The sequence below is a fragment of the Tupaia chinensis genome, unplaced genomic scaffold, assembly GCF_000334495.1.
Source record: "Tupaia chinensis unplaced genomic scaffold, TupChi_1.0 Scaffold139833_1, whole genome shotgun sequence".
Classification (NCBI taxonomy): Eukaryota; Metazoa; Chordata; class Mammalia; order Scandentia; family Tupaiidae; genus Tupaia; species Tupaia belangeri.
This window is the reverse complement of record NW_006199712.1, coordinates 3459743-3483242: the sequence shown is the minus strand read 5'-3', so window position 1 is coordinate 3483242 and position 23500 is coordinate 3459743. Positions and strand designations below refer to the sequence as shown.

The 23500-nt window shown below is 38.4% G+C and overlaps 1 protein-coding gene across 3 annotated transcripts in view; it reads right to left on the bottom strand.

Moving 5' to 3' along the window:
• The window catches only part of ATR (ATR checkpoint kinase), a 137221-nt gene that overhangs the window by 45469 nt on the left and 68252 nt on the right, over positions 1 to 23500 (bottom strand). For all 3 annotated transcript variants that reach the window (XR_003546810.1, XM_014593188.2, XM_006162303.3), the window contains exons 25-34: positions 22927 to 23047; positions 19687 to 19824; positions 17196 to 17406; positions 13881 to 14059; positions 10454 to 10618; positions 8905 to 8996; positions 5335 to 5426; positions 4920 to 5097; positions 3159 to 3338; positions 2560 to 2719 (exon numbers count right to left, since the gene is read on the bottom strand). Coding sequence is in view for 2 of the 3 variants with exons in the window: in XM_014593188.2 (XP_014448674.1) it covers positions 2560 to 2719; positions 3159 to 3338; positions 4920 to 5097; positions 5335 to 5426; positions 8905 to 8996; positions 10454 to 10618; positions 13881 to 14059; positions 17196 to 17406; positions 19687 to 19824; positions 22927 to 23047 (1516 nt within the window). In the remaining variant the exon portion in view is untranslated. The remainder of the gene's footprint in view (positions 1 to 2559; positions 2720 to 3158; positions 3339 to 4919; positions 5098 to 5334; positions 5427 to 8904; positions 8997 to 10453; positions 10619 to 13880; positions 14060 to 17195; positions 17407 to 19686; positions 19825 to 22926; positions 23048 to 23500) is intronic.

Sequence of the window (23500 nt, the reverse complement as noted above, 5' to 3'; positions counted from 1 at the left end):
TGTGTGTGTGTGTGTGTCTGGTCAAATTAAAATAAATGAATAAATAAATAAAATGAAATAAATAATTATTTTTTAAAAATGCTCTTTATCTCTTAGAATTCAGATTTAATCCCAAATGTATAAAAAATGCTTTGAAAGGGAACAGCGAGTGGTGTGAGGATCCCACATAGCTGACTCTGCAGTTCAAGTCCCAGACACAGGGACTTGAAAAATCATGCTGGGTACATGTGCATGTGTGCCCCAAATCCCGAGAGAGTAGAGGAGAAGGGATTAAGATGTGGCCATTCCCCTGGGGGATAATTTCTCTCTTTCCTTCTCTCTCCCTCCATTTCTGCCTATCTCCACTGAGCTCATATGCCCTTTAGCAAAAAAAAAGAGAAGTTTTGAAAGAGTTAATGTTTTCCAAGAAGCAACATGATTCAATCTGCATTTTAGAAGGATCACGGACTATGGTAATGCATATGAAGTAAGTTGGGGGACCAGCAGTTAGTGTAACGGCTATGTCACTGGATTCCCATGTAGTTGATCGCGGTTCAAATCCTGGATCCAGTGGCTTAAAACTCACGCCAGATGCGTGTGCATGTGTGCCCAAGATCCTAAGAGAAGAATGGAGGAGAAGGGACTACGGCATGGTCATACTCCCTGGGGGGGAGGGTGATTTCTTGCTTTCTGTCTCGGTCTCTGTCTGGCGAGCGCACATGCCCTGTAGCAAAAATCTCTCAAAAAAAAGAAAAGTGAAATCCTAAAAAATGGTTGTCAATGTTATCAGAGGCTAGAGGCTATAAATAATAAGAACATAACTTCAAGTGGCAGAATAAATAAAGGAAAAGATTCAATAGTTCTTTCTTTTTTAAAGAATTATCTGTTCGACTTTATTATTATGTTTTTTAAATTTGACCAGAGAGAGACAGGGAAAGTGACAAAGCAAGCCACTGAGTTTGGGACTCGAACCATGGTCGACCACGTGGGAGTCCAGTGCCTTAACCACCACACCACCTGCCGGCACCTCAACAGATATTTCTAAGGTTGAAATACAAAGATTTAGTCTCTAGTTTAATATGGAAAGTAAGGAAAAGGAAGGAGTTTAAGATAATTAGCTGTAGATGAGAGGATAGGAAAGACTTATTCAGTAAAATAAGGAACAAGAGTGTTGGCATATTAAGGTGCTGCATATTAGATGAATGTCTTTCAAACACAGTGAGCTTAAGGAATTACGATACATATACCAGCACTAACTCATAAAATGACCATGTACTGATTAATACAGGCTGAACAAATACTTTTTCCTCCCATTAAAGAAACATCTCTACCCATGTCCTTTCTCAGCCACCAAAAAGTCACTCTGATCACTCACAGCACTAATTATAGTTGTTAAATGTCATTTCCAGAACATGCTTATCCCTACTACTGATTCTAGACTGGTGGCAAGTATAACAAGGTATAGAAGTAATAGCCATTTAAACCTGGGGCATAAACTATGCAAGGAGTTTAGGTCTTTAAAAAGTCCCCTTCTTATTGATATTCCTTTACTTTGGGAATGCTGGAAATTCTACTCTGATGGTTGACCTTCCGAGAAGCTAGATTAGGAGTAAATCTTGACAACAATATGATAAAGTCCACACAAAACTAATTATTTGCCAAAGATGTAAGCAAGAAACAGTGCTATGTTCATCTAATAAATATTTACTGAATGCCTACTATATACACCCTCTATATATACAGAAGGTAAAAGGAATGTAAGAGTTGGTACAACTTTCCTCAAGAAAAATCCAGAACAGATGAAAACCAGATTAACTGTACTTTCAGTCTTAGAAGGGACGGTAATGTGAGGACTGCAGGATAGCGGAACGTTTTCTTCCAGACAACAGTCTTTTTTTTTTTTTTCCTTGAGAGGTTTTTGCTATAGGGCATGTGCGCTCGCCAGAAAGACAGAGAGAGACAGAGAGACAGAAAGCGAGAAATCACCCCCCAGGGGGGATGGCCATGCCACAATCCCTTCTCCTCCATTCTCCTCTTGGGATTTTGGGCATGCACACACATGCTCCCAGCGAGAGTTTAAGACTCTGGATCCGGGACTTGAACCACAGTGGAATACATGGGAGTCCAGTGATGTAGCCATTATGCTAACTGCTGGTCCCCAGATAATAGTAGTTTTTTTTTGAGAGAGATTTTCACTGTAGGGCGCGTGTGCTCGCCAGACAGACAGAGAGAGACATAGAGACAGAAAACGAGAAATCACCCCCCAGGGGGGATGGTCACGCCGCAATCCCTTCTCCTCCACTCTCCTCTCGGGATCTTGGGCACGAACGCACACGCCCCCGGCGTGAGTTTTAAGCCACTGGGTCCGGGACACGAACCGTGGTCGACTACGTGGGAGTCCAGCAACATAGCCATTACGCTAACTGCTGGTTCCCAGACAATGGTAGTTTAAGAATGAGAAAAGTGACAGAAAAAGAAGGTCCTGAATGTGGATTAGGGATCCTCTCTCGGCCAGGCCTTTACAGGAAGGACATAATCCCCAACAGAATACATATCTGATGACATTCCCTTTGTCATTACCTTGGACCACAGCCACTTTGCCCTTTCCACATACAGTTCAGCCAGACGTGACTCTCCTGCGTTGAGGAGAGCATTGTAGGCTGTCTGGTGGTGACCAGCCTTTCTAGCTACTCTGGCACTCTGCAGCCAGCATTCTCCAACCATTTCATTGTAATCTGGCCTAAAAGAAGGTGACAAAATGGAGTGAAACAAGAACATTTGCAAATGTACTCTACAATTTAACTAAAATATCTCTTTCCAACATAGAACCTTTTCAACACAATATTTTAAAAAAAAAATCAATGATTAATTTATTTTAAAAACACTGATTTTAGTTTTCTTATAGCATTTCCTTTTTTATCTATTATAAATCTATACAGGTGTTAATTTTGGCTAGTATAAATACTTCCCCAAGATATACTGTAATTTAACATTATAAAAAAGATAGATGGCATATAAAAGTGATTCTTAAATTTTAGGCTTGTTTCAATTATGAAGTGTAGCTTTCACAAGTAAAAATAGAATAATACAGTTTAAGATAAAAAATTAGGAAATATAAATATCCCAAAATAAGACTAAATTCAAAATAACAGACATGAAAAAACAGTAGTGTGAAAAACCTTTTGTTGAGGCTTAATAAAGCTCTCCGAAGAGCCAGGATGGGCTCCTTGGCTCTGAAGGAATTCTGGGTCATTTCTAGCCGAGCTACCCAGTTCAGAGAATCTTCTTGGGAACTTTCACCAGGACACTGATGAAAAAGCGGTTTGATGCTATGCTCCAACTCACACAGCATGTGCAATCTGAAGATAGAGTATACTAAAATTAAAATATTATCATGTTTAGTCTTAATAGTTTCATACAAAACATGTATTTTTATTTAGTTCTTTTTAAAGTATCTTTTATTTACAACAGAGTAAACAGCACATGAAAGAACGAAAGGAGAGAGAGACAAGAGAAGTATCCTTAATAGGGTCTTATCATGCCATAATCCACTTCCCTCAGCCCGTCTGCTCATCAAGACCCTGGACACATGTGCATACACCCGGCATATTTTCAGGCCAACCAGGGTATCTAAACCTGCCACCAGCCATGTGGCTTCCACTACTGAAGTTCAGTTTGCTACCAACTGTGCCATCAGATTGAGACTAAATCATATATATTAAATCAATCATGAAAAATCTAAAAAGTGAAGTTTTCTTTGGTGGTACTCTAATATATATTCCTGGTAATGTAAACAGAAACGTATCTTTTCAAAGTGGATATGAACACCAATTTACGCTGGTTTAAATATTTAATGCTTCACTGTGATTCCCTGAGTTTCTATGAATTATATTGAGAAAGTACAATAAAACTAAACTTGGGCGGCCAGACAGGTGGTGCACCAGAAATACATTCGGCAAGGCTGACCCTATAGGACAGTTCCTAGTCCAAGTCCAGAGATTTCCCAGAACATGAACACGTCAGCTATGCACGCGCCTGTGATCCAGTGGCTGGCTGAAGCTGGAGTGGATCGCAGCACCAAGACCCTATTGAGAATGACTGTGTTTCTCTCTCTCGCTCATGGAAGAAAGAAATGAACTTAAAAACAAACAAACAAAAACAGTGACAAACTGAATTAAAACATATGAAAATCAAACTTTATCAAGCCCATGAAGAATAAAGAAAATATGAATCTTTTAGAAGTCAACATTAAGTATTTGTAAATATATATTAGTGTAAGAGGGCCTAGAATAGATGCCGGTAAAAAATTGTGAAATAAATGCAGTTTTAACTTATCTTTCATTAAGATATTACCAAAAGGGTTAATACAAATATGGTGAATTCTTCTAACATAAAGAATCACTTATCTTTTAAACATTTTATAGTTTAATTACAACACTTATTTTATCATTTTTTCCTCAGATGAATCCACAGATCTAAAATGTTTTCCATCATTTTCTTCTTCACCTATAAAAGTCAATATTCTCTCCTGGTAATGTAATGCCTACATTTTATTGGGAAAATGGCAAATGAATTTCTAAATGAGAAGGAAAGGGAACCAGGAGAACCAATGCCAAGCACAGTAAGTGAGGTACATAGACGTCTAGATTATTTAGGTTAAATAGAAAGTAAATTACACTACAAGAGGATAAACATAAGATATTTCTATTGTTTTTTTATCCTCATAATTGTCTTTCCAATTAAAAGGCTGTAGGTTAGTTTATTTTTTTAAAAAACTACAGATAGATTGAAAGTTAAAAAGAATCATTTTGAAAGGCTATGAATGTCAAACACAACAGAGTATATGGCACATATCAAAATTATTTACTTATCAAAAAAATTCCAATTCTGTCATGTGACATTTATAGATCAAAAATATAAAAATGGAAACCCCAAAATACCTCACAATATATTCATATCCTCGTTGATAAGAGCCTCTTTCAAAGCTTGCTGCTGAAAGAGGTACAATTTGTTCTGCTCTCACTAGTTTTAATGTGTCATAAAAAGCTGTGATATCTTTTTTTTTGGCCGATAATAATAGTTGTCCCAGTCTGACGCTCCATGTGGTAGATTTGCCATCTGAAAACAAATGAAGAGTCAAGAAATGTCATGGTAGCTGGGTCTAAAAGCCAATTTTACTTAATTTGATAAAATGGTCAGCAAAAATACTAAACAGATGGTTCCATTCTATTTTGAATGACAAAACGAGGCAATCATAAAACAGGCCAAGAAATTAATTTTGAATATTTCTAAGCTACTTAAGTCTGAGTATTTATGTCATATTAAAACTACTTATATTTTAAGAAGCAATTTTACCTGCTGCCAAATAACTTTCCACCAAATCCCACTGTGACAATTTCCAAGCTGCTTCTACTCTGTACGTGTTTAATTCATCCGTCCATTCAGATCTATTAAAAGAAACCCATATTAACTAAACTTTATTTAAAGTTAAAAAGCCATTCAGAGATTTTTTCATTGGTTCAACTGCTCTACTGTACTCATGTATCGCTGTACTGTATTGAATATTATACTTAAACACAAAATAATTATCTTTATCAAGAAACAACCAAAACATTTTTAATCACTAATTACTTCTTATTTTATTTTATTGTCAGAAGGTACATGTACTTGCTAGAGAACAAGAGCAAAGCGGGGGGGGGGGGGGGGAGATTAAGCACTGCATGCACAAGCACATACCCAGTAAGGTATGGTCACACATAATCCTTTCTATTCTATTTCTCCATGTTTTCAGAATCCTGGGCAAGCACTCATGTGCATGCACTGGCATGTTCAAGCTGCCAGGCTGAGGACTTAAATTACAGTTGGCCATATGGGATTGGGCTCCATATACATAGGATTAACCATTGTGCTATGGGGCTGCCCACTAATTACTTCTGATGGAGCCTTTAAAAACGACATTCCTTGGCCTAGTTGCTGGGGTGCAGTGGTAATGCAATAACCAGCAAGGCTGGTGACCATATGGCCAACTGTGGGTTTGGATCTCCCCGTTTTTTGGCCTGAAAACATACCAGGCACATGCACAGGTGTCCAAGATCCTAAGGAGCTAAAGGGCTGGGGAAAGGATTGCTGTGTGAAGAGATGCTGTCCAGGGTGCTTGCTCACTCTCTTCTGTGTACACATGCATGCATTCTCTACTATAAAAAAACAAACGAACAACAGCAACAAAGAAAAGTGATTCTTGAACCAATCAAATTGTGCCATATATGACAGCTGAGTTGATTCTTGGGCAATAACAAAGCAAATTGTAAAATTAGCTGCATGAAGGGCAGCAGGTGGCATAGTGGTTAAGGCGCTGGACTACCATGTGGCCAAGTGCGGTTTGAGAACCAGACCTGGTGGTTTGAAATCCACATTGGATGCATGTGCATGTGTGTCCAAAAGCCCGAAAGAATGGAGCAGGGATTATAGAGTAGCCATGCCCCCAGGGACTGATTTCTTGCTTTCTGACACTGTCTCTGCCTCTTTGGCAAGTGCACATGCCCTATGGAAAAATCTCTCTCTCAAAAAAAAAAAAAAAAAAAAAAAAAAAATCAGAGGTAAGCGATTCTAATAACTTACAATTGTGAATTATTATTTTTTTTAAGAGAGATTTTTTTCTATAGGGCACGTGTACTTGCTGGAGACCCTCAGGGAGATGGCCACACCACAATCCCTTCTCTTCCATTCTCCTCTGGGGATTTTGGGCATGCTTGCACATGTGCCAAGCATGAGTTTTAAGTTGCTGGGTTTGGGACTCAAACTCTGGTCTACTAAGTGGGAGTCCAGTGACAAATCATTATGACATCTCCTGGTCCCATTGAATTAAATATTTTATTTTTATTTTTTCTTTATTTTTTGGAGAGGTTTTTGCTATAGGGCGCATGCGCTCGCCAGACAGACAGAGAGAGACAGAGAGACAGAAAGCGAGAAATCACCCCTCAGGGGGGATGGTCACGCCGCAATCCCTTCTCCTCCATTCTCCTCTAGGGATCTTGGGCACACACGCACACGCGCCCGGCGTGAGTTTTAAGCCACCGGGTCCGGGACACGAACCGCAGCTGACTACGTAGGAGTCCAGCGACATAGCCATTACACTAACTGCTGGTTCCTATTTTTATTTTTTAAAAGAGTTTCTTGCTACAGGGTGCATGTGTGCTTGCCAGAGAGACAGAGAAACATAGAGACAGAAAGTGAGAAATTAACTCCCAGAGGGGATGGCCATACCACAATACCTTCTCCTTCATCAGGGTCTCGGGATTTTGAGTACACACACACACACACACACACACACACACGTGCGCACGCCTGGTATTAGTTCTAAGCCACCACCAGGCCCAGGACTCAAACTGCAATTAACCAAGTGGGAGTTCAGTGATGTAAATTATTACGTCATTTGCTGGTCCTGAATTAAATTTTTTTTTCTTTTTTTTTAGAGAGGTTTTTGCTATAGGGTGCATGCGCTCGCCAGACACACAGAGAGAGACAGAGAGATAGAAAGTGAGAAATCACCCCCCAGGGGGAATGGCCACGCCGCAATCCCTTCTCCTCCATTCACCTCTCGGGATCTTGGGCACGCACGTACACACACCCGGCGTGAGTTTAAGCCACCGGGTCTGGGACTCGAACCGCGGTCGACTATGTGGGAGTCCAGCGACATAGCCATTACACTAACTGCTGGTCCCCTGAATTAAAAATTTAAAAAAAAAAAAGGGTATCATGGTATAGATCACGATATAATCATTCTTTCTCTATTTATGCAGTTTCCCATGTCATTTCATACATTCTACTACTATGATACCACTTGACCAATGGTGAATTTCTCTGCTGTTAAACCCTACAGTCTTTATAAATCAGTTGCGGAACTTGTAAAAACTGTACTCAGAAGAAGTAGCCCTCAGAGGGGTCTAACAAAAACAGTGGCCCGTGTGTTCTTTGGTTAACTGAGATCCCATCCCCTTTTGACAAAATCTCGCTGCCCAGAATAGTCAGTTGGGCGCTGCCTGGAATAGTCAGTTGGGCTCCGGAGAATGCACTACAAAATAAGGCTTCTAGATCTCACGACTAAGCAGCTCTATAGCAGATCCAACCTTCCATTCATTTCTAAACTCAAAGAATTGTTCAGCCTTAATCTTTGCCACACGTTAAATATTATTTTTTTGTATAATTTAGTTTGCTATAATAAACCCATTTACTTTAGGAAAGGAAGACTGCTTTCATATTTATAATTCTTTAGAATAAAATTGGGACCAGCAGCTAGCATAAAGGCTATGTCACTGGACTCCCATGAAGTTGACCACAGTTTTGAGTCCTGGACCCGGTGGCTTAAACTCACACTGGGCATGTGTGCGTGTGTGCCCAAGATACCGAGAGGAGGACGGAGGAGAAGGGATTGCGGCCTGGCCATCTCCCCTGAGGGGGTGATTTCTTGCTTTCTGTCTGTCTTTCCCGCGAGCGCACGAGCCCTATAGCAAAAACCTCTCCAAAAAAAAAGAATAGAAGCAACCATGTGGCATGCAGAGGAGTTCTGTAGATTAGTCACAAAGTTTCCTCTGCACTTCCAGCACAGAAAATAACTGGTATTGATACTGTATGCAGAGCTTAGAAGCCTTTTGAAGCCCAGGAGGTGCCCATATGAGCCTTACCAATGATAGATGGGCTCTGGAAAGTTCCTGTCAGAAAGTAAAACTAATTCAAAAATGACTATTTGGAAAGAAAAAAACTACTAAGCAGTATGAAAAAGTAGAAAAAAAATTTTGGTGCTTATCTCCCACAGCATGAGAACATATAAAACACTTTATTATTTTAGAAAATATCACCCAATTCACTAATTACAAATTCACCTATTCAGATATAATAAAAGAAAAACATTCTTTCATAAAGTATTACCTGTTAGCATGCACTCCATTCACCTGAGTGATTACAGTGGACAGCTGGCCAAGACCTAACATGGACTTCACTACACCATGATAATGAACAATCTAGAAATTGAAAAATGTTTAAAATATCAATTATCACTACAAACACATCTTGGGAACCAAAACTCAGTTTAACTAATATTCATTAAAAAATACTACTAGGTCACTAGAAAAGTCATGATGCATATTTTGCATATAAAAATGTAGAAAAAGTCAGTCACGACTTTTCCAACAACCCAGTATTACCTCATCATGCCTACGTTTCTAAGTTTAACATTTGACTGGCTTGACTATATGGGAGAACCCCTGTCAACATACTAACACACTTAAAGTAACAAAAAAAGATGCCAACAACCTAAAAATAGAAAAAAAAAAAGTAACAGAAAAAGATGTCAACAACCTAAAAATAGGGAAAAAAAAACAAATGAATTCTATTTTTCAAGATATGGTCTAATTGTTGGTTCAGATCAAAATTAAAAGTAACAAATATAAAATTATACTATTTCTTTAACATTTTGTTTAGAGACTAGCAGTTAGTGTAATAGCTATGTCATTGGACTCCCATGCCATTCGACCGTGGTTTGCATCCTGGACCCGGTGGCTTAAAACTCATGCCAGATGCGTGTGCGTGCGTGCGTGCCCAAGATCGCGAGAGGAGAACAGAGGAGAAGGGATTGCGGCGTGGCCATCTCCACTGGGGGGTGATTTCTCGCTTTCTGTCTCTCTGCCTCTGTCTGTCTGGTGAGCGCACACACCCTATAGCAAAAACCTCTCCAAAAAAAGGAAAGAAACATTTTGTTTAAAGATTATTGTCATATTTCTAATATAAAAATTAAAACTCAAAGATCATAATGTTTTAATACAGATTTTAAGCTTTAGTAACAAAAACATAAATTGGACTATGAAATATTATTTAAAACTAAAAGTTGCGGGAAAAAAAAAGTCTTGTAAATTTGAGATTCTGAAAAAATATACATGTCAAACAGGACAAAAGGCAATACCCCAAGATTAGAAAGCATATATGGTAAGATTTTAAACCAATGATTTCAAATCCCTTTTCTGTCCTAATAGAAAATTTACCTCCATTAGTAATCATAGTTCAGTCATTCTAAGGGAACAGTTCAGACATTTGTAAGTGAGTGACAGGGAGTGGGGCTGTGAAATACAAAAAAGTTTCCCAAGCTGTAGAGAATCAATACTACTAAAAATTGATGTATGGCTGATATTTTTAATGGTAAACTAAAAGTATATAGACTAATGAAATGTTCATTCTAATATAAATATACTTTACAATTTCATTCTTTGGGGAATCTCTAAGGTCACAGAAATTTGGCATTGGAAGGGATTTATGAGATTATCTAGCATAGTGTCTGATTTTATTAGTCAGAAACTCAAGCTCAGAGAGGACTAAACACTTTTCAGACATACTGTGACACTGGCAGAACAGTAGTAAAATGAAGGTTTCCAGAGTCCCTGACATTCGGACTCTCTTCATTACTCTCTTTCAAACACTGTCTTACCTGGTCTGGCTCCAGCTGAATAGCCCTGTCATAACAAGCAGTGGCATCTCTCAACAAGCCGCTGCTTTCATGTTCAAGGATCTGTTCTTTGAGAGATGGTTCTGCCTTTCGAATCGTGCTTACTCCAGCTACTCCATCTGGTTCGTGCATAGCAGCATACAATTTCTTTATGAAATGATTAAAAACAATCAAACAATGAAAAGAATCACAACTGGAAAGAAAACTGCGAGGCCACCAGTTCATGTGAAAAGAGCACGGAAGAAATTTTTCCTCATAGTAACTAACAGTCAGTATTTGTTTGAAGACAGAATTACAATAAAATTACAAACTTATTTCCAGGTATTTCTTTATCTCAAAACTTATTTCGTTTCAAAACTAACCTACATTAGTAACTATAATTGATTATTAAAGGTCCTCAAACTATCTCTGAATCCAACTGATAATATATTTTGAGTGCTGTTTTTAAGTATTTTAATGAATTGTAAAACTTAAATTTTAAATAAGCATTTTAATAAATTAGTATTGAAATGCTTTAAAAAAAGAACTTAAGACATCTATCTGAGATCAAGGAAGATGAGTTAAAAATATAAATTTGGGAAGCAATTAGCACAAAGACTTTAAAAAAAAAAGAATTATTTTTATTTAACTTTATTATTTTAATTTGACCAGAGAGTGACAGAGAGAGAGTGAGAGTGAGAGTGAGAGTGAGAGTGAGAAGGAAAATGAGAAAGCAAGCAGCCAGGTCCAGGACTAGAACCGTGGTCAGTCATGTGGATTCCAAGGCCCTTAACCACCACACCACCTGTCTACCCTTCACAATGACATTCTTAAAATACAAGAGAAAGGATAAAATGACCTAGAAAATGAATATACAGAAAAAAAGGTGGAGCCAGCAGGTAGCGTGGTTGTTAGGGCACTGGACACTTCCACATGGCTAACCACTGTTTGAGTCCCGGACCTGGTGGCTTGCTTTCTCACCACCACCCCCACCACCACCACCACCCTGGTCAAATTAAAAAATAAATGAATGAATAAATAAAGTAAAGAAGTGAAAAAGAAAAGAAGGCTAAGGATGAGTACTAGAGTTTCTATATTTATTGCCAAGGAAAAACTAGCAAATTAAATTGAGGAGAAATGAGGTAAGTTGGAAGTAACCTAAAGAATAAAATATCCTAGAAGCCATGGGAGAAAAGCAAATGTCTCAGTGAGAAAGGCCTGGTCAAATGATACCTTGAGGTTAAGAAAGCTGGGAAACAGTACATTGGACTTGGTAACATGGAGACCACTGATTTTTTCTTAGCAAGAATAGTGTCAAGAGAAGAGAACTCGTTGGGGCCAGCAGGTGGTGTGGTTAAGGCGCTGGACATTCCCACATGGCCGGCCAAGGTTCAAGTCCAGGACCTGGTGGCTTGCTTTCTCATTTTCCTTCTCTCTGTGTGTCTGTCTTTCTCTGGTCAAATTAAGATAAACGAATGAATAAATAAAATTAAATAAATAATTCTTAAAATCATAAAAAATTCTTATTGTAATAAGCAAAGAGTGAATGAGAAGTAAAGTTAAAGAGGGAAGAGAGACAACTCTTTTAAAAACCACTTTTGAAGGGAAACAGAGTTGGAAAGTATCTGAGGAAAATATAAGATCAGGGGAATTATAAAAAAGAAAAATTAAGAGCTATCAGCATATCTGTATGCTCTATCTACTCTAGTTCAGGAAAGAGAAATTAATAATACTAGAGAAAGAAAAAAATCTTTGGAAGAGTAAAATAGTGGGGCCAGCAAGTGGTGGGGTGCTTAGGGGTGTTAGACTCCCACATGGCTGACCACTGTTTGAGTCCCAGACGTGGTAGTTTGTTTTCTCACTTTTCCTCTCTTTCTCACTCTATCCCTCTCTGGTAAAATTAAAATAAACAAACAAATAAAGTTAAATATAATAATCCTTTTTAAAAAAAGTAGGATTAAATTTTGACAGAAAGGAATTCTTAGGGCTACAAGGAACAGAAAGGAAGAACAACAGTACGGTGTGAGTGTTGTACAGTTGTACATTTGGCAGACATTTGGCTTCTATCTTCCTAATGAATGATGATACAATCAGCAGCTGAGACTGAGGAAAATGAAGACGGTAAGACATAGTCACCTTCACGAGTGAGAAAGTAGGCTTACAGAGAAACCCAGAAAAACTGAAAGACAATTTTAAAGAGTCCTGCAGTGTTAAAAGTGTTTGAGATAATGACCATAAAGTGAGATGAAGCATAAAAACCATTGCGTAATTTTTCTCCAGCAGTGTACGGCTACTAACATGCATGTGGCAGACTAGCAAGGCAGATAGGTGAGCTTATTCAGTGCTGAGGCTTTATTAAGATGAGTTCAACACAATGAGAGAAAGACATGGAGTCCAGTATCCTAGTAATACAAAGATTTTAGCAATGAAGCACAGACTCAAAGCGACAAGAAAGAACATAAAGACAGGAAAGGCTGGGGGCTAGCAGGTAGCTTGGTGGTTAAGGATGTTGGATTCCCACATGACTAACTACAGTTCAAGTCCCAGACCTGGCGGCTTATTTTCTCACTTTCCATTTCTCTGTCTGGTCAAATTAAAAAATAGTAACAACAAATGCAAATAAATTATTTATTTATTTATTTATTTATAAATAAATAAATAAATAAATAATTCTTTAAAAAGAAAAAGACAGGAAAGGGTTAATATTCATCCTAAGATCATAAGCTATTCATTTTCCAGTGTTTTACTATATCTTGCTTTTTGGCCTGTAAATGTCCGCTGATCTCTTATTTTTATTTAACCAGCACTCTCAGGCCTGATACCTGATATAACCAGTACACCCCCAAATTCAGACCTGTACTTCTCACAAGAAGACATGCCTTGAATCGCAGCCTTTTCAAACTCTTCCTCCTCAACGGCCATAGGTATTTAAGCCAAAATGTAATAGTGATCATAACACTTTCTCAGTTCACACCTCTAAGAAAAAGTGGGCAACCTAAAAACGTCCTCTGTGATTTTTAATCTTTTCCTCTGCCATTCTAAAACTGACATTTCACTCTTTAGTATTTATCATGCTCTTTCCCAACTCAATAATGATGCTCTGTCCAGGGTGTTTTGCCTCCCTAACTCATTCTTAAAGACTTCATCTCCAAGAAGCCATTTCCGATCCCTGCTCAGCCACCCTTCTCCCACCCCAACCACACAGAGAATGTGTTAAATGCCCTTACTTAGGGCACATCTATATCACTGTAACTAACATATTGTACCAAACTGATTTTATCTTTCTGCACTAATCTGCAAGCTTCTCAATTATCTAGTGCCTAGCACAGCATATAAAATACTCAATAAAAGGGTCAATAAAGTGAACAGCATAAACATAAAAGACTAGTAATATTAATTTCATTACTAAATTCACTATATTAATTCGAACCTGTAAAAATCCAAGATGCTCTTGAATATTCTGCTTCTTTTCCGTAATAAATGATTCAAAGTGCATTACAGCTCGTGTGTATGCTTTGGAGCGAAAGGAAGCTACTGCCAGAGTGTCCTGAGGTATGAGGTCTAGAAAATGAGTTACACTCTGATAGTCTTCATAACCTGCAGTAGATGCTACATTTAAAAAAAAAAATTAAGCAAGTAATTAAAGACTTATAAGATGAAAATGAAAAGGAGCAATTCAAGTATTTAAGTTTAATTTATTTCATGAAATAAATGCATCTGAATGCACTGGGGTGTCATTTTCTAGGATGTAAACAGCAACAGGGTGGTTGCTGAGAGCTCTTACCCCAAACTCTACCATTCCTACTCACCTTACTTTGGGCATTTAACTTTTTATACTTTATTTATATAAAAATGGGAATATTAGTATCTTTCTTGCCTTCTTTACAATGTTGTGAACATTGAATATAAATCTATTAGTAAATAATGAAAACATATAAAACTGATAAAGGATACAAAATCACTTATTTATTATTGCAGACTATAAAAATACTAAGAATGTAGCTATTTAGTAGGAAAGAAACAGAATTACGGAAATAGCCTTCTTTTTATTTCAGTTTAAAACTGTTCACAACCTCATTTTTCCTGTGTTGCTACATATGTTATCACCTATTACAATGGAAATTAAAGTAAAAGTGTCTTTAGTAAAAACACAATTTAGGATAATTTTTCAAAAGTCTAAAAAGACATATATTAAAAACTTACAAAGGAGAAGGGTACAGCTTATATATTATCTAAAACTTCTCAATTTTAATAATGATCATAATAGCATGTAGAAAAAAGAAAAAAAATTCTTTCATATTTAAATAATTAAGAACTAAGGTCAAGAGACCAGGAGGTAGCATGGTAGTTAAGGCACTAGACTCCCATATAGCTGACCACAGTTCAAGTCCTAGGCCTGGTGGCTTAAAACTCACGCATGCTCAAAATCCTGAGAAAAGAATGGAGTAGAAGGGATTATAGCAGTATAGCTGTCCCCTCTGGGGGCGATTTCCCCGTTTTCTGTCTCTCTGGTGAGTGTGGGTGCGCTATAGTAAAAACCTTTTCTAAACAAACAAACAAACAAACAAACAATCAAACAAACTAAGGTCATACACTTAAGAAAATTATATTTAAATTACTTCCAACAAATTTGTAGGCCTTTTCAAATTACGAAAAATGTTAAAGGTATTGTACTTTTTTTTTTTAAAGAACTATTTTAACTTTATTTATTCATTCACTCATTCATTTTTTTTTAATTTCACCACAGAGAGACACAGAGAGTGAGAGAGAGAGAGAGAGAACGTGAGAAACCAAGACACCAGGTCTGAGACTTGAACCATCGTCAGCCATGTGGGAATCCAGCATTCTTAAACACTATGCCACCTGCTGGTCCAAAGGTATTGTACTTTTAAACTATTACAAATGTTATTCTCTCTTTTTTTGGGGGGGGAGAGGTTTTGCTATAGGGTGCGTGCACTTGCCAGAAAGAGAGAAACAGAGAGACAGAAAGCAAGAGATCACCCTCCTTGGTGAGGGGATGGCCACACCACTAGCCCTTCTCCTCCATTCTCCTCTCAGGATTTTGGGCATGCGCACACATATGCACAGTGTAAGTTTTAAGCCGCTGAGTCCAGGACTTGAACCGCGGTTGACTACATGGAAGTCCAGCGATGTAACCATTACACCATCTGCTGGCCCCTATTATTATTATTATCATTATTATTTAAGTTTGCTCACTAGAGAGAGACAGTGAGAAAGAGTGAGTGAGAAAGCCAGCCAGCAGGTCTGGGACTCAACTCGTAGTTGACTGTATAGAGTTCAGTCTCCCCCCAATCACAATGCTACCTGCTAGCCCAAGCAGGTGTCAGTTTAAACTCTTTATTCTCTCAGTCATGTTAGTGCAAGTTGTTAATATCACAGGGAAAAAGCCAGCACAGTGATAGGCATAGCAGGTGTAGTGTAGCAAAATGGGACAACCATGCCTATAGGATGTGCTAGACACCAAATATTACCAGAGACAGGGAAAAATAAATTAAAATAACCTCTCTACAGGTCACAAAATAAATAAAATAAAATCTCTCATGAACTTTAAAATTAGAAAGTGAAAAAGATTACAAAGAATATCTGACAAGTGAAAAAGGAAAGCATTCTCAATACTATACACATACAATCATACACAGATAAGCATGAACATAACATGCTAGGGGCACATGGAGTAAATGAGTAGGATGGGACATGTCATTAACAATATTAACACCTCATTTATTTCACATTTTAAAATTTATATAGGCATCATCTCATTCAATCCTCATAATAATTTTTTTTTAAAGAACCATGTAATTTTATTTATCATCATTAGTATTTTAATTCAACAGAGAAAGAGAGCGGTAAAATGAGAAAGCAAGCCACCAAGTCAGGGACTTGAACCATAGTCAACCATGTGAGAGTCCAGAGCCTTAACCACCACACCACCTGCTGGCCTCCTCATAACAATCTTTTTTTTTTTGGAGAGGTTTTTGCTAGAGGGCGCGTGCGCTCGCCAGACAGACAGAGAGAGACAGAGAGACAGAAAGCGAGAAATCACCCCCCGGGGGGATGGCCATGCCGCAATCCCTTCTCCTCCAGTTTCCTCTCGGGATCCTGGGTACCCCCGCACACGCGCCTGGCGTGAGTTTTAAGCCACCGGGTCTGGGACGCGAACCGAGGTTGACTACATGGGAGTACAGCGACATAGCCATTATGCTAACTGCTGGTCCCCTCATAACAATCTTCAAAGGCATATAAAATTAACCACATTTCATACAAAGAAAAGTTAGATATGTGTCTTCTCCAAAGAAGTAAAAATAAAAAGTTAAAGAGCAATCTTATGGCTATAAACACACTGCTTTTATTCAATGAAAAGCTTAACACTATTGCCAATTTTTCAGAAAGCACAGAGGGCAAATGGTAGTACAACAGTAACACAATTGGAGCCCACGGGAAGGTGTTGCGTTTATAGCTGGGGGTCTCCTTGTGTACACTGGATACATACATGTGTGCCCTTCATGGGGCTAAGTCTTGGGGTAGATCAAGGCTATCTGAAGACCCTTATGGGGATGCCTGTCCCTCTCTTTCTTTCGCTCATGGAAGAAATAAACAAGCTTTTAAAAAACTGTACAAAGCCAGTTCTTTTTAAAATTCATGTTTTAATTACAGAAGTGATATAGGAAGATGCTAAATGGTGAATAACTAAAAGAAAAAAATACAAATAGAAATTAAAACTTACCCATTGAGTCTACCTTATCTCTGTTTGATTTGCCATGTGGAAACTTCTCGGCATTTAGTGCCTGAAATTTGTGCCTTGCCCACTGTGTTAGATGATCGAGCATGGAGAACACAGTCTGTGTACTGAGCTGACAAAGATCAGATGCACTGTCTTGGGTACTTATGGTATGCTGATCATCATGCTTTAGAACTGCCATAATTTCTGCATAAACCTAAGAGAACCCATGTTATGATTCATATTTATCTATATAATATTATTTTACTGTTATATTACCCACTCTAATACAATAAATTTCAAAAGAAAAAAAGACAATTACCAATAAAGCACCCATAATTAATCGAATCAAATATTGCCCTAAGAAGAAAATCTGCTAAAGAGTTACTAAAGAATACATTAAAAAATTTAAAACTCTTCTAGTTTACTCAATAAATTATAATGAAACAACTTAAGTACAGGAAAAATAAAAAGAATATGGGCTGGGTTAGGTAGCACAGTGGTAATACACTGCCGCTGCTCAAGTGATGCTGGATCCAAATGGAAGATTGTGGGTTTGCTTTCCTAGTTGACCAGTAACATGCTGGAGTGTGCACCCATAATCCCGGCTGCCTGGGAAGCCGGGGGGTGGGGGGGGAGGGGGGTCATGGAGTCAGATCATGTTGAGGGTGCTTGTCATTCTTTTTTTTTCCTTTCTCTCTTTTTCCTTCTGATCTCTGTCTCTCACTCCCATTAAAAAAAAAAATTCAAAAAAAAAAACTTTAAGAAAAAAGAATAACAGCTCACATGACCTGCAAAAATTAATTTCAGAGCAAGTGAAGGGCTAAATATATAAACAGAAGGATTAAAAGAAATGTAGGAAAATACGTTCATGACACTGGATAAGATAAGGGATAACATAAAAGACTTAAAACTCAAAATATATGAAAGACTTCTCAATCTGGCATTTTTCTTTAAAAATCTCTCCATGTCATTGGGCCAGCAGTTAGCATAATGGCTATGTCACTGAACTCCCATATAGTCGACCACAGTTCGAGTCTTGGACCCTGTGGCTTAAACTCATGGGTGCATGTGCGTGCGTGCCCAAGATCCCGAGAGGAGAATGGAGGACTGGGGACTGCTGCGTGGCCATCCCCCCTCTCGCTTTCTATTGCTCTCTGTCTTTCTGGCAAGTGCACGTGCCCTACAGCAAAAAACAAAAACAAAAACAAAAACAAAAAACCTCTCCCAAAAAAACAAAAAAATCTCTCCATGTCAAAAGGCATAATTCAAAGATGAAAAAGAAAAACACTAACCTGAAAAGATTTTTATAAAATGTAACTGACAATAAATTGATATCTAGTATACAGAAATTCTATCAATTAATTAAAAAGATATACACACACGTTCACATACACACACCCCAAAAAAAGTATATGAAAAGACAATTATCAGAGAAGTAATCCAAATAGCTAATGAACAAAATCTTACTACTAATAATGAAAATGCAAATTAAAACAATAAAATGTCTTTTTAACCCCAGAATGTTGTCTGAAATTTAAATACTTAAAAATATCAAGTACTAGGGACCAGCAGTTAGAGTAATGGCTCTGTCTCTGGACTCCCATGTAGTCGACCGCGGTTCGCATCCCGGACCCGGTGGCTTAAACCCACGCCAGGCACGTGTGTGTGTGTGTGCCCAAGATCTTGAGAGGAGAATGGAGGAGAAGGGATTGCAGTGTGGCCATCCCCCCCGGGGGGTGATTTCTCGCTTTCTATCTCTCTGTCTGTCTCTGTCGGGTGAGAGCACACGCCCTATAGCAAAAACCTCTCCAATAAAAAGAAAAAGAAGAAAAAAAAATCAAGTACTGGCGAGTGTTGGGAAATAGAGACACTCATGAACTGCTGGTAAAACTATAAATCAGAATAGGCAATTCTGTAGTATCTAATAAAATTTTAAATGTGTATACCACATAACCAAACACTTCTACTTTTTGGTATCTACCCTAAAAACCTACACATAAACATTTTCACAAATAAGAACTGTCATGACACTTACCACAGCATTGTTTATAAAACCAAAGAATTAGAATTTAAATAAACATTATTATATTAGTAGCAATAGTTATGCTGTGGTACAACCATATAGTGGAATGATGTATACTTAATTAAAAAAGAGCATTTCTCTATATATTTTAAATAAAAAAAAAAAGAAAGTTGTAGAACAATATTTGCAGTAGAAAACCCTCATCATTCAAAAAGCCAAAAACAAAAACTCAGAACCAACTGCATTACAAAAGAAGTCTACAAAAAGTACACATCATACAATAATGCTGCAGGGTCAGGAATGGCAGTCGAAAGGGGTACTTTTTTGTATAATTTAGATTTTTGTATGCTTTTGGACATGTACATCAATATATATAGCATACACAGATCTACATTTCCTACAGAGGATACAACCTTTCTAATACTGATTACATTTGAGAACGTAGAAACCAAATAAAATGCTATCTCTTACCTCCTGCTGATCGTCTTGATTACAACCCAACAAGACATACACGAGAATATGTGGAAGAAGATAGATGGTCACCTTGAAATCGTGCTTCATCATAATGCTACAGCAGGTGAAGATTTTACTGGCAAGCTCATGCCGAACCTGTTAAGTCAAGTGGTTTAGAAGAGCGAGTGGCTTTACACATTTTATTCTATTGACTGAATGTCAAAATCAACACATGAAATAATACAGAGAGGCATATACACTCAGCAAGAATTCCAGATCACCACCACTATGGTCACTCTCAATATCCCCAAGTGCCTGCACTAGTGAGACCCCTGTAAGAGCCATCGGGGCTGCCAATTACCTCAGTAAAAATGGTTTCATCCTCTCATAGGTTGTTTTCAATGTGTCATGTTTCGTAACAGATCAACTTTCCTAATTACAGTATACTTTACTTAGCGAACATTACATTTAGTGAATAAATTTCCTGAACACACAGCTGAGTGAAACAACCAAAAAGTATATTCTGTGCCAGCACATTAAGTGTGAGATTTCACACTTTAGATAAATAATATATAATGATAATAAACTTGAAGACAAAAAATGAAAGAAAATCTTTTTTTTAAAAAGAGGTTTGTGCCTTAGAGTACATGAACTCCGTGGATAGACAGAGGCAGAGAGAGGGAAAGTAAGACATCAACCCCCCCACCAGGGGGTATAGCCACGCTGCAATCCCTTCTCCTTTATTCTCTTCCTGGGATCCTGGAGATGTGTACACACCCGCCCACGGTGATTTTCAAGCCATCGGGTTCAGAAATGAAACCATGGTTGCCCATGCAGGAGTCTAGTTACACAACTATTACAACATCTGCTGGCTCAGAAATTTTCTTGAAATTGTCAGCTAAAAATTACAATAACATTTAAACACTAATTAACAAAAATGTGAATTAAAAACAAAAGCTGTGAATGTTAAATATGTCTTAAACATATTTCTTGGAACATATAGTACCCCTTCAGGCATGAAAAAAAAAGTTTTTTTTTTAAAGGATTTTCCCATAGGGCACATGCACTTGCCAGAGAGACAGAAAGAGACAGGGAGAACAAAAAGGAGAAATCACCCCCCCCCCCAGGGGGTAATGAGCCATGCCACAGTTCCTTCTTCTCCTGGGATTTTGGACATGCACGCACACACACCTGGCGTGATTTTCCAGTTGCTAGTTCTGGGACTCAAACCACAGTCAGTCATGTGGGAGAGTCCAGTGCCTCAACCACATCACCTGCTGGCCTCTGGCATGTGAAAATTTAGCATTTGGGAAACATTAGAAATGTACCTGTTTTTCCATAAAATTTCACTGAAAAGTATCTTTATTTTCATTCTATAGAAAGTTTAAATGATGTATCTTCTCTTAGAAGTGCCATTAAAGGATAACATAAACTACATGAAAAATCTTTTCATAGGCTGGCTCTGTGTCACAATGGTAACGTGCAGCTTGAGAGAAGCTGGATCCTACACGGTGACTGCAGTTTGAATCCCCAGCCTGGTCAGCCTGAAACACACCAGAATGAACACGAGTGCCTACGATCTGATTGGCTGGAAGACTAGACTGAAGAGTGGACCACTCTTATTCCTCATACAGCCACATGCATGTACATGTACTCTATCATAAATAAAACAATCTTTTTATTATATAAAAATCTTTGATATAGCATTTAATTTTCTTTTTTAAAGAGAGATTTTTGCTATAGGGTGTGTGCACTTGTTAGAGATGGAGACAAAGAGAAAGTTAGAAATCACTGAGTGAGAGGATGGCCATGTCGCAATCCCTTCTCCTCCATTCTCCTCTTGGGATTTTGGGCATGCACGCACACGTGCTCGGCATGAGTTTCAAGTCTCCAGGTCCGAGACTCAAACTGTAGTGGAACCACATGGCAGTCAAGCACCTTAACCCTGCTGTAACCTATGATACAGCATTTACATTCTCTCTTTTTTTTTTGAGAGAGAGATTTTCGCTATAGGGCATGTACGCTCACCAGACAGAGAGAGACATAGAGACAGAAAGTGAGAAATCACTCCCCAGGGGGGATGGTCACACCGCAATCCCTTCTCCATTCTCCTCTCGGGTTCTTGGGCACGCACGCACAGGCGCCCGGCGTGAGTTTTAAGCCACTGGGTCCGGGAAGCGAACCGTGGTCGACTACGTGGGAGTCCAGCGACATAGCCATTACGCTAACTGATGGTTCCCTACATTCTCTTTTTTATAATTTTTTCTTTTAGGGTTTTGCCATAGGGCGTGTGAGCTTGCCAAAGTGAGACAGACAAAGAAGGAAAGTGAGAAATTACCCCACAGAGGGGACAGCCATCAGGATTCAGGGCATTCATGTACATGCACCTGGCATGATTTTCTTTTCTTTTCTTTTAAACAGAGTTATTTACTTAATTTTATTTACTGTTACTACTTTTTAAATTTGCTATAGGGTACATGCACTCACCAGAGAGAGAGAGGGATGGAGGTAAGAGGAAAGGAGAGAGAGAGACAGAGACAGAAAGTGAGAAAGCCACTAGGTCCAGGACTTGAACCAAAATTGGCCAAGAGGAAGTCTAGTGCCTTAACCACCACGCCACCTGCTGGTCTTGGTGTGATTTTCAAACCGCTGGGTCTGGGACTTAAATTGCAGTTGGCCATGTGGGAGTCCAGTGCCTTAATCACCGTGTCACCTGCTGGCCCCATTTACATCCTCTTCAAAAGTACTATTTTGCAATGCAAAGTGAACAGACATAATAGACATTGTACAAGTACATTAATATAGATGATGACATTTACCTTTTCAGTCAGAAGCTATTATCAATAGTAATAGAGAAATTGTTACTCTGTTAGAAAAAATTTTCTTCAAAATTTTCTCTTATTATTAGTAAGAATAATTCAACGCCTGTCGTGTGTGCTACACATTCCTTTACAATTTTTACTCAAAGAGTTCTAGAAAGACCCCAGCCCTACTGCACAGTGGTTAAGCCCTGTGCATAGCAAGCCACATGGCTGACTGTGGTTCAAATCCTAGCCCTGGTAGTTGGAAAAACACACTAGGGGTATGTATGTGCATCCCCCAAATCCTAATGGGATAGAGAAATGTAGGAGAAAGGATTGCAGCATGACTACACCCCACTGGGGTAGTTTTCCCTCTCTCTCTTTCTCTCTCCTTCTCTCTTTGGCAAGTATGCTCACCCTCTGGCAACTGAAAAGGTTCCAATCAGGATTCTCTTACCTTTGTTATAAGATAACCTGCCCAAGATGCCGACCATTCTGCAAAGTTATTACCCAATTTACTTAAGTAAATTGGCTTCTTCACTTCAGACCAATCTGTTGACTTCTGAGAACTCTTATATCTGTAATTTGGGAAAATTTGCTTAATGAAAAAGTGTATATTGTATATCTATCACCATCAGTTTAATACTTTTTTAAAAAGAATTATTTTAGTTTGACTTTATTTATATGCATGTGTGTGTGTATTTATTTATTTGATCAGAGAGAGACAGAGTAAGTGAGTGAGTTAATGAGGGGAGAGAAGGAGGAAGGGAGGGAAGGAGAGAGAGAGAGAATGTGAGAAAGTAAGCCGCCAGGTTGGGGACTCAAACCATGGTCGATCGTGTGGGAGTCCAGTGCCCTTAACTACCATGCCATCTGCCAGGCCCTGTTTAATACTTCAGTAAAGAAAATCTAAGAAATTATATCATCTCCTTCACTGACTACTCCAGTACTATCATGCCTTTATTAAAATCTATTAAAAACACTGCTTTTCCAGTATCATCCTTAAGAGTGGGGTGACAGGTCTTTCCTGT